Below are 15,452 nucleotides of genomic sequence, written 5' to 3'. Positions count from 1 at the left end.
AGCTAGATATATTTAAATATATCCTTATAAGTAATGTATCTTTTAGACAAAATCTGGCAACATTTTATAGATCACTTAAAAGTTACACAGAACTAAATCTATTAAAATTATGTGAAGAACAGTACAGGATCTTTATTTAGAGTAAGCTAACACAAGGAAAACAGTAAAGAAACTTACATTTCTCTCAGCTGCAAAGTCAACATAAAAGAAAAGGAAATCATGATTTAAAGCTAAGAAGGTGTATATGCTCTTGTTGCATGCATGTGGAATGTGGCAAGTCTCCCTCAAAGAGAATTCTCAGGACATGTGACCAACAGTGAAGTCTCATGGATAATACTTCCTTTAATAAGCACTTACTTATTTTGGTGACTGGGATGCTATATAAAAATGCACGGTCAGTAATTTTCTCTTACCACAAGAGAAAATCTTGATTACCCCAGACTAGAAGAGAATCTGCATTTATTCCTGTTGTGCTAGTAGTCATAGCGCCTTACATTGCTAGAAAATCTGAAATCTGTTGTCAAAAGATTTAAATAAAAATACTCCTATGAAATGAAAGAAGTATAAAGAGTTTTGAAGGGTCCTACAGCTATAGTTGAGATACCAGCTTTGATTTATAACTTCAAACTTGGTATCTGCACAGTCCTAAATGAAGAATTTGAGTTTTGTAAAGTTTAAAAACCAACTCATTAATAATGAATTTGGAGATTAATTTTAAACTATTATATACTACACATTCACAAACCATTTGCATGTTCTAGGCGGGGCTGGCAGCACCACCTATTATTAAGGTTGCTCGACACTTCTCATTATAAGACCCTATTTTCAGTTCATTAGAACTTTGCCAAACTTAAAACATAAGAACAGTCATACTAGAACATAAGAACAGACCAATTGTCCATCTAGCCTAGTATCCTGTCTTCCGACTGTGGCCAATGCTTCAGAGGGAATGAACAGAACAAGTAATCATCAAGTGATCCCATCCTGCCATCCACTCCCAGCTAGGGGGACGGACGGACGGACGGACACACACACACACACAGTTGCGTCCCTAATCATCCTGGCTAAAAGCCATTGACGGACCAAACCATATAACTCCCTATCTGATCTTTTTGTACTTACAACTGGGAAACAAAAGATTAGAAAGCAGGAAACAGAAATCACTTCTCATAGCTAAAAGAGAGGCAGACAGAAGACCAAGAACAAAGGACTCACACACAAACTTCCCTCCACCCAGAGTTGAAAAAAATCCTGTTTCCTGATTGGTCCTCTGGTCAGGTGCTTCAGATACTTCTTTCCAGGTGAAAGAGACGTTAACCCTTAGCTATTTGTTTAAAGCAGACCTATCCTCCATGAAATTATCTATTTCCTTTTTTAACTCTGTTATAGTCTTGGCCTTCACAACATCCCCTGGCAAAGAGTTCCACAGTTGACTGTGTTGTGTGAAGAAGCACTTCCTTTTGTTTTAGACCTGCTGCCTATTAATTTCATTCGGCATCCCCTAGTTCTTGTGTTACGTGAAGGAGTAAATAGCATTTCCTTAATCATTTTCTCCGTAACAGTCAAGATTTTATAGCCCTCCATCATATTCCTCCTTAGCTGTCTTTTTTCCAAGCTGAAAAGTCCCAATCTTTTTAATCTTTCCTCACCTGGAAGCTGTTCCATACCCCTAATAATTTTTGTTGCCCTTCTCTGTACCTTTTCCAATTCCAAAACATCTTTTTTGAGATGGGACTATCAGATTCACACGCAATATCTTATTATGGATCCCTTTCCTAATGGAAACCCCATAGGTTTTGGGTGGGGATGGGGTGTGTTTTGACTGCAGCTATGCTTCAACCGACTGGGCTGAAATTCTACATACTGCATATCTTCCTCAGGCTGAATTTTTTTGGAAAGTTTCAGCTAAAACGGTTTAACCATTTCTTAGACAAAGGCTAGGGAAAAATACATAGTTATGCTAATGTTAAAAATTCTTGGTGACCTTTTCTTTGAAAAGCTCTATTACAGTGGAGCAAGGACTTGAAATTTGAAAGGAGGCAGCTTTGGTGTAAAGGATGTGCCTTCTGCCATCCCCGTGAAAATCCTCCCACATTTAGCCAAGTTACAAGCCTCTGGAACCACCCCGCCCCCGCAGTTTGCACATGCTCAGTAGAGACTTTAATTTAAGCAGCTAATTTCTCCTTTGAGTCAGTACTCACTAAGTATGCTTGAACCTCTCTCAGCTCTTAGTGCAGACCTAAGTCTCGCCCATGCTCTCAGTGACTTCCCTTTGGCACCCAGGCAGCACGGAGGAAGCTGAATGATTCGAATGCAGAGGGGCCAAAGAGCTGAATTGGGAGGAATGGCTGGGGAGGGCCTGGGACTAGGAATCTGAGGGTGTGTTGGAAGGAAAGGACAAGGAGCCAAGTGGGGAAGACTGAGACTGGATGAGAAACTTGGGGAGGGAGACGAGGACTGGAAGCCAGTGTGGTGGTGAGACAAATTCAGATGGGGAGCCAGGAAGTGGGGGGATTAGACTGTCTGAGCAAGGAGATGGGGACAAGGAGTTGGGATAGAAGAGTAGGAACTGGAATTGGCCGGGCAAGGAGATTGGGACGGGGATGAAAAGCTAGAGGAGCGGAGACAGGGACTGGGTAGGCAAAGAAAATGGGACTGGGAAAAGGAACTATGAGTAGGGAAGTGAGACAGGACTAGGATGAGTAGAGGCTGGAGAAGATGGAGTAGAAGGGGTCAAGTTTGTGAGAATAGGATAAAGAGAGTGTGTTCACTAGAGCACACAGCCCTCCAGAGCCTGGAATGGAACCCAAGATTCCAGAGTCTCATCATTCCTCTGCTGTCACCAAGTAAATATGAAATTCATTGGCAAAGTGTGTCCCATCCCCCTCTAGTGTGGGTCCACATAAAGGAAGACAACCCACCGTTGCAATCAGTTACTCTGTTAGCTCAAGTGGCAGCAGTCTGGGTGATGGCTCTTAAGATTCCAATCCTGCTGATGAACAATGTGGATATCAATATGATGCCACATGATGGAATTTCCAGTTTGCTTTTTAAAAACCTAGGATATTACACACACATAAAACAATGTTAAGAGAGCATTACTAAGACTGCAAAGTCAGGCAAAAGCTTGGAAATCCAAGAATTAAGATTGCCTGTGCAACTTGAATTCAGCCCTTTTGTGTTCATGCATGGTATAGGCTTTAATTAACATGATCACATTATTCAGTGGAATAATGTGATCATGTTTTTTCCACATTATTCAGTGGAATCAGGTTTGTGTTGCAAATGAGGCTGTGCCTCATTTGTTGCAGAAGTTAGGTGGTGCATCTACTGTGGTTCCAGGAAAACAACTGGCCTAAGCCTGCCAATGGCTGAAGATACTTTACCTTAGCCAGCAAGGAGAGTGGGGGGCGGGGAGTGAACCTGGGTTACAACTGAATATTGGGGACAACAAATCAAAAAACAGGGATAGGAGTGAAAGTCACAGAGCAAATATCAGGTAATGGAAGGGAACACTGGGAAGAGCACACCTGACAGCACCCAATGCTCTTCAAAGGCATCTGAAGAGTCAGTGGACAACACCCAGAGGAAATCTGCTTGGAGGTGTGACAGAATAAGGGAAAGGAAATAAAATATTCCCCTGTCCAACTTCCTCCTCCTGGTATGATGTATAGATGTCTTGACCAGCAACAGGAGGAGTCTGATGAGGTGGTCCTTCAACTTTGTGGGGCCACAAACAGGAGGTGCAGGAAGAAGTGCAGCCAGAGCCTCAGTAAGAGGTTCTACAGGACCTAGAAAAGGGGCTACAACTTGATGCATTCTATGCAGATGTGTACCAGGATCTCCCTCTTTCTGCAGATGGAAAGGCGTATAGTGAATGAGGTAGAGGACTACAAAGAAGATAAAGGATGTTTAAGACAGTCAAATGCTTCCTTAGAGAATGGGATTCCATCCTTGCCTCTGCTACAGCGTTCCTATGTGATGCTGTGCAAGTCACAAACTCAATTGTTCATTTTCTGGTGCCTAACTTGATACCACGGGGCCTGATTTGCAGAAGTAATGAGCACTCTCACCTGCAACTGAAGTAAGAGCAGTGCTTTCAGCATTTAAAGTGATAAATAATGCAAGCATTATGAAAAATCATACCTAGTCATTTCAAATTGGGCACCCAAAATTTGTGGATACTTGCCCTTACTCTTTTTGTTCCTTAGCTTCCCTCCTATAAAATGTGAATGACACCATCCTCTCACCTCAGAGGGGTCTGGTGAAAATATATTTATTCAATGTTTGTGAAGAAGTTATAGTACTGTGATGAGTGACATAGAAAAGCCCTTGAGGAAATGAGAAATTCTGTCTTCAGAGCAGGGATTGAATATGCTGCAGTGAATAAGACATCAGGCAAAAATAAAATATTGAATAGCCGCTCATTAATTGAGTACTATCTGTCCTGTCCTTGAATGAGGCAGGAGTTCTGTGAAAAAAATAGTAAGTGAACATGCCATTAAAGACCGCAGACACAAGCGGTCAAATTAAGGTTGCCCAAGCAGTCTTAATTCTGGTACTTCCTAACTGTACCTGGCAATTTAATAATGTTCTTTTAGCATAGTTTGTGCATACTATATAAATAAATGTGTAAAACTCAACACAATCTTAACTACAGAGCCATAATTAGTGCTCTCCATAATACATATACAGTGCACTTCTTTTATAAGAATCACATCTATGGCACATTATTTGATTCTTAAAAGCCACTGATTCTTACAAGCGGAGTATAGGTTAGTATAAGAATGATTTTGTTCCAGTGGTTTTGATTACTGTATGCAGTAGATTCTTACATCAGAGATTCTTATAAATGGAGTGCACTGGAATTCTACAGTCAAGCAGAGGGTACGCTTAAAATTTATTTTAATTTTGGAGAGAGTAAAGGTTTCAAAGGTATTCCCTTTACTCAAGGTGAAGGATACTACTAGACCTGGTAAAATCTCTAGAATGAGAATGTACTTTAATTGGGTCCATTATCTACTTCCATCGTGTGTGTGTTGTATGTGTACACTGAAATACATTATTTTTTATTACGATTACACATATAGATCAATGTAAAAAGAGATTCCACTAGAATTTCAGCATTTCAAAATACTGTACTGGGGGCTTTGAGGTAGCATATGAGGTTCATTTTATTCCATGTACTACGTACTCTAGGCAGTTCTGAAGCTGTTAAAACAGCATAAGCTATTAAAAAAAATGACAATGAATGCACTTGGCCTCCATTAAGGTTTTTGTGGGAGCCATTATTTCTATTTTCTGCATTTAGGTCAGCATTTTCACAAGTGACACTGGATGCCTTAAAGGTGTCCCATTTTCAGAAAAAGCTGAGCACAAACCTCCTGAAAAATCAGGACCAGGAAGGCATCACGGTTTTGGCCAAAAATTGAGACACCCCAAAATCCCTGGTCACTTTTGAAAACCTGGGTCTTAAACAATGAAAGTTATGTTTTAACATATTTTGTATTGAACTGTAGCGTGCAGTGGGTAGTCAAACCATGGCCTCAGAGTTAACTTTTGTTGTTCATTGGATGGAAACAGGACATTTCACTACATCTCCCTCTCTATCTAGCTTCCACAAGGCACCAAAGACACTGATTGGTAAAGGACACTGAAATCACCTCATGTCAGAGAAAATGCAGCAATAAATACCAATTCAGTATTTATTCTGGCTCTATAAAATGGCATTTGCCTCAGAGTTATTTCAGCACAGCTCACTAGCACATTAGAACAGAGACAGGAGGAGGAGCAAGCAATATACAACTAAGAGCTGGGTGTGAAGGGAGGAGGGCAAGTGAAAAACAACTCAAAATGAAAACACTAAATGTAAAACTGTTGAAGTAGAGAAGCTGTGAGCTTGAAGGAGGAAGAGATGGGAAGGAAAGGATAAGCCATGTAATAACATGAAAAATAAGGAAACCGATAAAGAAAAAATTATCCATTCATTTTTCACAACCTATCATACCTGTTAGATGTTTATGCCATCACCACACCTATTATTTCCTCAGACAACTGCAGGGGTCGACAACCTTTCAGAAGTGGTGTGTCGAGTCTTCATTTATTCACTCTAATTTAACGTTTCGCGTGCCAGTAATATATTTTAACATTTTTAGGTCTCTTTCCATAAGTCTATAATATATAACTAAAATATTGTTATATATAAAGTAAATAAGGTTTTTAAAATGTTTAAGCAGCTTCATCTAAAATTAAATTAAAATGCAGAGCTCCCCGGACCAGTGGCCAGGATCCAGGCAGTGTGAGTGCCAATAAAAATCAGCTCGCTTGCCGCCTTCAGCACACATGCCATAGGTTGCCTACCCCTGGACTACTGAGTTATTTTGTTCTACATGAATCTGTTGAATATATAAATCTGTAGAGCTCTAACACTGGTGAAATACCAGTCTGCCATCAAGTATCTCAAATGCCATTAAGCCCTCCAATCAAATAATTAAAGTAATGGAACATTACTTAGAGCTTGTGTTACAATTCTGTCTTTTCACTTCCCTTATTTATGTGGTTTTCACCATAACACAAGTTTATATAAAAATAAGCACATCAAAGAGAGACAGATGAAGACATTAATTCTTTAATTATGCACTGAATATTTAATATGCCTGATGATGGAATACAATTGTAGATAAGATTTGGAACCAAATTCTGCTTGCATTACTTGAGCAGCCTTATTTACTTCAAAGCGACTACATGCATGAATAAAGCAAGACCAAATTCGATCAACTGTTACTCCTGGTTTCTTTTAAAAACACATTTAAAAGTTAAATATTCCAAAACAGAATTAATAATTTTCTATGGGTCAGGTTCTTACACCCTGACTTTAGGAACAGTGTCAGTGAAATCAACTGGTTACTTGTTGAGTAAGATACTATATAATGCAAATAAGAATGTCAGAATCTGGCCCTAAGTAGCTTGGCAAAACACACACTTATAACAGTTAAGAACACAATCATTATAGTTACCAGCTGCAATTCTTGCTGCTTTTGCGTAGTTTCCATTTTCAATGCATGATATCAACTCACTTCGGTCTTCCAAGGTGTGTCTTCGTATAAGCGCTGGTTTGCCTTTACCACACTTTGGCAAGCTAAAACTGCAGAGGTATAAATATTGTTACTGGAAAACTAGTATGCTCACTCCCCTCCATAAAAATCTTTGGAAATAAGATATAGTACTCGTATGTCGCTACAGTTACCTAAAGGTGAATAGTAAATTCTACTGCATTTCACAGAATGACCGCACCCACTTTAAGCAGGGATGGTAAATTCCCAGCAATGGTTTGACTGGGGGACCTGGATGGAAGGGGGCTGGCAAAAGCCTCCGGGGTACATATTGAGTGATCATGGAGTTACCTGTACTGTATGCTTTTATCTGCTGGGTAGTCCTCAACATCTAATAATAAAGTTGCAGCCAGATTAAAACCACATCAAGTGTTTTCTTTCAGTATAGCCAGACAACACATACAAATTGATTGATTCAACTTGTACTGATAAACAAAAGAAAATCTAACTAACTAGATAATAAGAATTCCTTCTCCTCCATGCTCCCAAAAAAAGTGATGTTCAGAAAAATCACTGAACTATACATATTTTCCCATGGATAAATTTTGCACACTCCTGCATTTTTACTTTAAAGATTTTAGCAATTTGACTAGAAATTATTTTGAACTGCATTCACAATGTATCGCTCATCCTCAAGGAATGCAATATGAAATTTCCTTATGCTACGCAAATCAAATTTTTGGGCATGAACATGTTAAACCTATCCTCTTAAGCAGTCCAACATTGATGGCAAACTTAAGAGTACACAGCAGAAAAATGGTTACTTATTAAAGCAACTCTGGTTCTTCCAGATGACTGCCATGTCAAAAGACATTCATGGGAGATATGCACCACTGGTAAGCAAACTGGCAACTTTCAAGCAAGCTTTCAAGACTCAAGTGAAGCCCCACGTTCACCCACCCTACCTTCTTGCTCTGGGGCATAAATGCACAAATGCGGGTGCAGCCCAATTGCCCTTTCATTTCATTTCTCTAGTTCAGGAACCCTTAACAACAGATACCAAAAAAGGAGGGAAGGTGAGAAATGAGAATGGATTCAGATGGACAACCATTTTAAGAAATGCAATTAAGAACTATAGTCACTGCATGAATTACTCCCTGGTTCAATGGCCATGGAATTTGCTATGTAATTCACCCCCTGCTATAAAATTGGGCTCCAGAATTTATGCTTTCATTAACAGGGGGAAAAAAAAGTTTCTAGCCCTAGTGTTAACTGAGGCAGTGCTGGCTTTCTGATTTTGCAGAAAGCCTGAAATAATTATTTCAAAAGATGTGAACCTCAATGTTGTGTTAATTTTGAAACCTAAAAACAAGAAGTTAAACTTTTTTTTTTTTTAAACCAGACATGTTTGTGTTGTTGCTCCGGTTTAGGGCGTACTTTTTAGTCTACTGGTGCATGATTATAGTTCTTTATTTAAACTAAAAAAAATTTTTGAAAAGGGCAAAAAAAAAAAAAAAAAAGGTCACATATTTACCTTGAATTACATAAAAGGCTGTTACTGGAGGATATGCTAGATTCAGATGCACAGCGGCGACGAGGTTCAACTTTTCTTCCTGGAGCATCATCTAACTCTCTCTCTTTACTTCCATCTCCAAAACCATTTGATAGGCCTATAATGTAAACGAGAGGTATACATTACACAAATTTTTTAATTGCATTTTGTTTTTATACAAGTCTAAATACATGTTTTTATATAATTTTTGGTCCGCATCTGTTAAGTGACTGTGGCGTGAAAGTAACTGTGACGAGTAAGAAAAAATGAAATGTTTCATTTTCAAAAATGAAAGATCAGGCAAAGTATGTGTAGTCCACATGTTCAGAAACAGGAAGTTAATTTCAGGTAACAAGGAAAAGAGGAAGATTATATTCCATTACAAGATGTGCACAATGGCACATCAAAAAATATTCCCCATATGTCATACTTCAATAAGAACTGCATTGGATAGTTAATCTTGAACCAAGGAACAAAAAGCATTACAAAACTTGCAGACTCTTAAAAAAAACAACAAAAAAACCCCTCTATATAAAACTTTAATGTGCTTAAAATCTGTAAATTGCAAGACAAGAAGTGCTGAAAATAGCCCTTCAATGCTCAAAGTAACCAGTAGTGGTGATTAATTAAGGGCCTTATCCAATGTCCTCTGAGTCAATTGGGAGTCTTTCCACTATAATCAGTCCTGAAAACCTATTTCAGAATAATATATTTCAACGAAAATCCAGACTTAAGACTATTAAGAGAATATTTCATCTACTTCCATATCAAAATTAATAATGTAAATTCAGTTGTTGTCTGCTGTCTTTTCACCATAGTTTGTGCGTTTTGTTTCAGGGTTCTGAGGAGGACAATGTAGTAGAAAACACATAGAATGCTCAAGCTACCAATCTGAGAATTTTATAACTCGACCACCATAAATCTTGCATCTATTTGCTTATTCATCCAGTCTTTATTCAAGATTCATTTGTCTGTGTTTAAAACAGCATTCTTTACTTAAATAAAGTGTGTATCTGTATAGGATCCTATGAGAAAAACATTTTTTAAGAACTCTGTATTTTAAACAGATGTGACTCAAAGCAGACTCAGGAAGAACTTCAACAAAAATGGAGCAAATTAAGCTAAAGCAGAGGTCCCCAAACTGTGGGATGTACCCACCTAGGGAAATTCAGGGAGGCGCAGCTGGGGCCCAGACCAGCTCCCCTAGCTGTGGCCCCAGCCTCAGCCCCCTTACCCCCCATCTGTGGGCTCCCTTTCCAGAGCTGTGCCCCCGCTCCTGTGCCCAGCTCTAGGAGGGGGGTCATGGATAGGGGTAACGGTGGGGGGGCGCATGATGTAAAAAGTTTGGGGACCAGTGAGCTAAAGGAACCAGTGTCCAGCTAGCCGCTACGGGCCTTGAGATCCTCTAGAATTATCTAATTTTATTCTTAAGTAGGACTTCGGACAACACGCTTATTTTCTTGACATACAAGATGATGTACATTCAATTTTTTATTTAAATCACACGTGCAAAGTTGTGACATTTTGCACTTTTAAATCAAAACTGTAAAAAACAGCCATTCTACATGCTATAAAGGATATCAGAACCCTCATTTCATAGGCAGAAGTTCCTAAAGAAGTTTCTCAAGTCTTCTGTCTTATTTAAATTTTCTAATTTGCATTAGGAGATTCTTCTGTATTTTGGAAAAGTGGAATGAAACTGACAGGAAAATTATGAAAAGTAGTAAGTGCAAAAAAAAAAAACAACCGCCCTTATTACATACTGCACAGTAGTAAAGACAAAGGCTGATCACATGTAGAGTTACTTGTTAACTTTACCATATTCTAATTCATTTCACTACTAACTAGAATGCCACTTCCCAAGCCTTCCCAAAGTCACTGACTAATCAGATCTTTTTGTATTAGCGGCCTATTTTATTTGATACTATCCAACTCTATCCTATGGTGTTTTCACACAGAAGCTCTTCTCAGCATAATTCTTGAAACCTCTATGTATCAAAGTATTTAGATTTGTATAGAAAATGTAAAAAAAAGCACCAATCCAATGCTTTAAAAACAGACTGTTATAGCCTGCTACCTTTATATTTAAAAGATGAACAAATTAAAAATGATAAGAGATTACTTTTTCATTTTTCTCTTTTCTATCATTCTTCCCATTCAGAAACTTCTAGTGTCTTTTGCAATTCTCCACTGGATCTGTCCAAGTCATTAAATATACAATTTTTTTTAATGTTCCTCACTACAAAACTATATACATGCTATAAGGAGGAGGAAGAGGAGAATAAAGTCATTATTTTATCAGTGTCATTAAGCCCTAAATTGTAAATTATTAATCAACCCTTTATCATGCTCATTTTTATCATGTTTCAGCCAGTCAGTGCAGGTACTTCCAGGAGATTAACCTTAATGTTGCTGAAAATTCCTTCAAAGCAAGAGTGGTTTAAGAGGATGCCTATATTAAATGTTTTAGACAGAGGATATGAAGCCTTACTGAGAATGACTAATAACAGGTTTCCGCAGGTTATCCTTTCATTGTAGGATATCTGTCAGCAGGTAGACAGACCTAGTCTTAAAAAAAGTTTTGCCAATTTGTTTGTTTTGCATCAGGATCACAAACCAGAAATATAAATTACACAATGATTAGGCTACTAAAGAAGTTAACAGATGTTGGCTCACAGATCAATCTAGTGCTGTGGGGTCAGGATGTAAATCAGAGCTGTTTCCACAACTTAATTTATCAGACATAGGGCTCAGTTCCTAGCCCTTTAATGAACAGGAAAGCAAGAGGAAATCTGTAGAAGCACCCTTGCAAGGTTACGGTAGCATAACATGCTACTGTATAATGTGGCTTGAATAAGTCTGGCCTACGTGGTATCTGTGCCATCTGTAGTTGGAACTGTACATTTTCATCTGCAGGACTTTCTTAGGATAAAGAATTTGAGTGAATTTTCATTGTTTTTTTACTTCACCAACACAATATTTTTAACATTACATCTAGCAATCTTCTAACTGGGTCCAGGGCGGGTCTTTAACAACAAAAAGAAAACAAACCCAACACACATCACAATCGTTACTGAGTCCTCAGTTCCTGGCAGAAAGTTCCATAAAATAAGACCAGTAGCTACAGTTTAATTAGAGCTGCATTATGAGACAGTTAGACTCCCACCGCGACAAGATTAAAAATCTACTTGGGGCTTAGTAGTACAATATGATCTAAGAGTCAAATAAAGGGAAACTCTACAAAGTGCAATAGCACTAATCAGGAAACATTTAGCTATTTCTCTATCTTTTTGTGAAAAGTTCAAATTTAATCTATTTCATCTTCAGAAGCTGTTTACAGTAATCCCACTAAATGAATACCAAATCCTAAATGACAAATAACTCCACAACAGCTACTTTTCAAAAGTTAAAAAGGGGCATTTTAAAAGAGACAGTCTTTAAATCTTTGAAACTAAAATGGCAAGATTGTTGTTATCTAGTTGCAAATCTGTACTGTGACTTATAACTGGATGATAAAATTTCATCTAAGTACTTCAAATAATCTTTGACTTGTAAAAAAGAAATAAACGTAGTAGTAATACCACATTTAAATTCTATTAACTGGAATTGCTTGGCTAGACACCTATGAAGCTCTGTTCCATGAACAGGAGGAAATCCAGGGTATGTCTATACTGCAATTAAAAAAAAAAAATCTGTGGCACTAAATCTCGGAACTCAGCTTCTTTGAAGGGCTCAGGTTGTGAGGATAAGAACTGCAGTGCAGACGTTCTGACTCAGGCTGCAACCTAGGCTCTGATACCCTGCGAGGGGATTGGGTCTCAGGGCCTGGGCTCCACCCTAAGCCCGAACATCTACACTGCAATTTCAACCCAACAGCCCAATCCAGAGTTAGCTGGCCTGGGCCAGCCAGAGGAGTGTTGTGCCTCTCCCGCAAATATCAGGCAGTTACAAGATACATCAGGACAAGGCTCCCTCCTGTAAAGCACGCAGAAATCTCCTCTCAATCCATTTGCATCTTACAAGTTCAGTCCACTGAAAAAAAGGCTTTGGAGGAATCTTAGTTTTGCCCTCCTTTGCACTTTACAAGTCTAATAAATCAGCTGTGTTTGCTATGCACTCAATTTTCAAAAGCCGGTAACTTGGTCACATTAAAACTAGTTTTCTATGCAACAAGGAAAAGTCACACCTTGGTGGCAGCTATTTCCATCCACTACTTCAACTTTCAACCCCCAGTTTTATCAGCTATAGAACTATTCAAAGCAGTCTATGCAATTTCTTTACATTCTGACTTTCACAAAACAGAAAACAAAAACACCCTCCCCCCCTCCCAACATTTTTGGCAAAGACCAAATGCAAAACTTTTCAGCCCGATAAGTGAAATTTGCAGAAAGATTTAAACAAGTGCAAACTGTTAGCAATTTTAAGTGTAAGCGGTCACTACTGCTCCCACTCTTAATAAATAAGAGACCTTTCTAGAGACAGTACAATTTATAAGCAACATTAGTTTCCATGTAAATCACAGAGTAAACACCAATGACATAGATACTTCAAAATACATTTTAAAAATTTACAAAACTATAGAACAGTTTTAAACTAGAAATAAATAAATAAATTCAAATTGAATCCGCTAGTTACTTCTGGGTTTCTCCAATGTTGATCATTTAGGGAAGTAAATTTTCAGCTATTGTAATTATGAATACTGCAATTAAAAATAAAACACTGCTTTCAAGCCAGGTAGAATCCTGTGTACGTCTAAACATATTCAGTGAAGCAGGGAGAGGTAAAATGCAGAGATGACAGAGCAGAGGCAGGGACAAGGAAAGGAAAAATACAAAAGTTTGGAGGGCAATATATGTTAAGAGTATAAAAAATACTACCAAAAACATACAAGGTTGTGCATTTAAGGCTGCAATCTCATTCTGAGGTTCTGCTAACACTGAAAGAGCAAGCAACCAGCAGAAGTCACGTAATCAATTTCCTTCCAATGCAAGTCAAGCCTTATTATGCACAGCTTGATGGATATGTAAGCATTAGTCCAGGATAACGTGTGGTATTATACCTGGGTACATCTGTATGCCTCTTACAGTGCATCACTGTTTATATAAAAATAGTTTCATAATTAAAACGACTGGCTACCAAGTCCTGGTCTGTGCACTTATACTGGATAACCAGAAGTCAGAACCTCTCTTAGCCAGATACTACTTCTAATAAGTCATATTTTATAGAATTATATTAACGTACCAAAAGTAGGGATTTTTTTGTTTGCATTATTTCCAATCTCAATGGAAGATTTGATTGGTGGGAGGGGAAGGTAGGAGGGCAAAGATGGAACATTCTTAACCAATCAGCCCTCAGAGAGCATGTTCTCTGAGTAAGGACTCTGGGGATTGGTAAAAAAAAAATACTGCGACCAATTTGTGTCACATATATTGTAACATGTACAACTTTATAACTTACGGAGATGGGGAAATATATTGAATGAAGAGCATAGGTTCATATATGTCAAAGACTTCCTCCAACAGTGTTCATGTTTTTTGTTTTTGTTTTAAGGATGGCTGGTGTCTCCAACATGATCCAAAATAATTACTTGAAATGTAATTGTCTTTCTGCGTTCCAAAATGATCATTTAATTGAATTCCATTCCGTGTTGAGGATAATAGAAAATAATTATGCTCCAAAGAGATAAATACCCAGCATGATATTAGTTAATATGAGAACCTGGAAGACAGTGAAAAAGCCATTAAGTCTCACTGAAAGGAAACAAAGCTTTTAAATAAATAAGCTATCCTTGCAGCACAGTGTCCAGAGACAGTGAAAACTACACAAATGTTCCATGTTCTAATATTTAACATAAGCTTCACAAGAGGCAAGACTAAAACAGAGGCTTCACTCAGATTCAGTTGCTCATTGTTGAAAAAGAAAATTACTTACATAAGAAATTGATAGCACAGAAAACAATCTTTGCAAGCGTGATACTCATCAAGAACTTGGTTTTGATATTTTCTAAATTCCTTCCAATGAGAATAAGAAGACAGATGACCCTATTTTAAGAGGTTTTACACTGCCTATGCATATACCTATAGACATAAAGGAATAGTCTAACCAAGTCTACAAATATCTGAATATATCTAGTTACTGAAAACAACTGTGATAACTTTCAAACTGCATTAACAGCCTGGGAAGACATCCATAAAGTTCTCATCAGATTAGTCTCAGAGTTCGAGAAAATATATTTGCATCAGTAAATCTTGGAGTGCACTGCAGACAGCTAAAATATACCCCTCAAGTTCAGACCACATTGGTGAATCTCAGAGCATGTCAGAGTCCAGAGAAACCTCAAACGGAGGTGGGAGACAAATCAGAGCAAGTTACTGTAATCTTGAAGAGGGTACCCAAGAGCTGGGATGAAGAAACAATGCTTAAGAAATGAATTTTCAATTTTTGCCCATAATTTTGACTACGGTTCAAAGAAAGCAGAGAAAGCTCAGAATGAGCCTGAGATGTAACGATACTGGTAGCCTACAACAGAATCCTTTTAGTTTCTAAATGGGAAATTTAGTCAATACACTCAGCAAACATCAACCTGACTGATCAAAAAAGTGATTATTTTAGATATATTTCTTAGAAAGAATGCTTAAAAATTCATCCTATATCCAATATATCTACAGTAACTCTGAAATTGTAAGAAAAGTCCCTAGCTCACCAGGATTGTTCTGTAAAAACAATATGTTTTGAGCTGCACACTTCTAGGTGAAAACTAATCAATTGCTCAGATTGCATCTTCCACAGGACAGGATTATGCTCAAACAACAAACAAAATTAAAATTTATATATGATAGATAGAGATA

At 38.0% G+C, this 15,452-nt stretch overlaps 1 protein-coding gene across 5 annotated transcripts in view; it reads right to left on the bottom strand.

Moving 5' to 3' along the window:
* The window catches only part of BRD1 (bromodomain containing 1), a 112,101-nt gene that overhangs the window by 18,839 nt on the left and 77,810 nt on the right, over positions 1-15,452 (bottom strand). For 4 of the 5 annotated variants that reach the window (XM_030549243.1, XM_030549242.1, XM_030549246.1 and 1 more), the window contains 2 exons: positions 8,587-8,722; positions 7,017-7,144 (listed from right to left, as the gene is read on the bottom strand). In XM_030549243.1, the coding sequence (XP_030405103.1) occupies positions 7,017-7,144; positions 8,587-8,722 (264 nt within the window). Of the gene's footprint in view, positions 1-7,016; positions 7,145-8,586; positions 8,723-14,096; positions 14,323-15,452 lie in introns of those variants that run through there. The other variant, XM_030549244.1, reaches the window with a different exon arrangement.

This window comes from Gopherus evgoodei, chromosome 1 (genome assembly GCF_007399415.2).
Source record: "Gopherus evgoodei ecotype Sinaloan lineage chromosome 1, rGopEvg1_v1.p, whole genome shotgun sequence".
NCBI classification, from domain to species: domain Eukaryota; kingdom Metazoa; phylum Chordata; order Testudines; family Testudinidae; genus Gopherus; species Gopherus evgoodei.
Note: the sequence above shows the minus strand (reverse complement) of the source record. Positions and strands in the feature narration are given on the sequence as shown.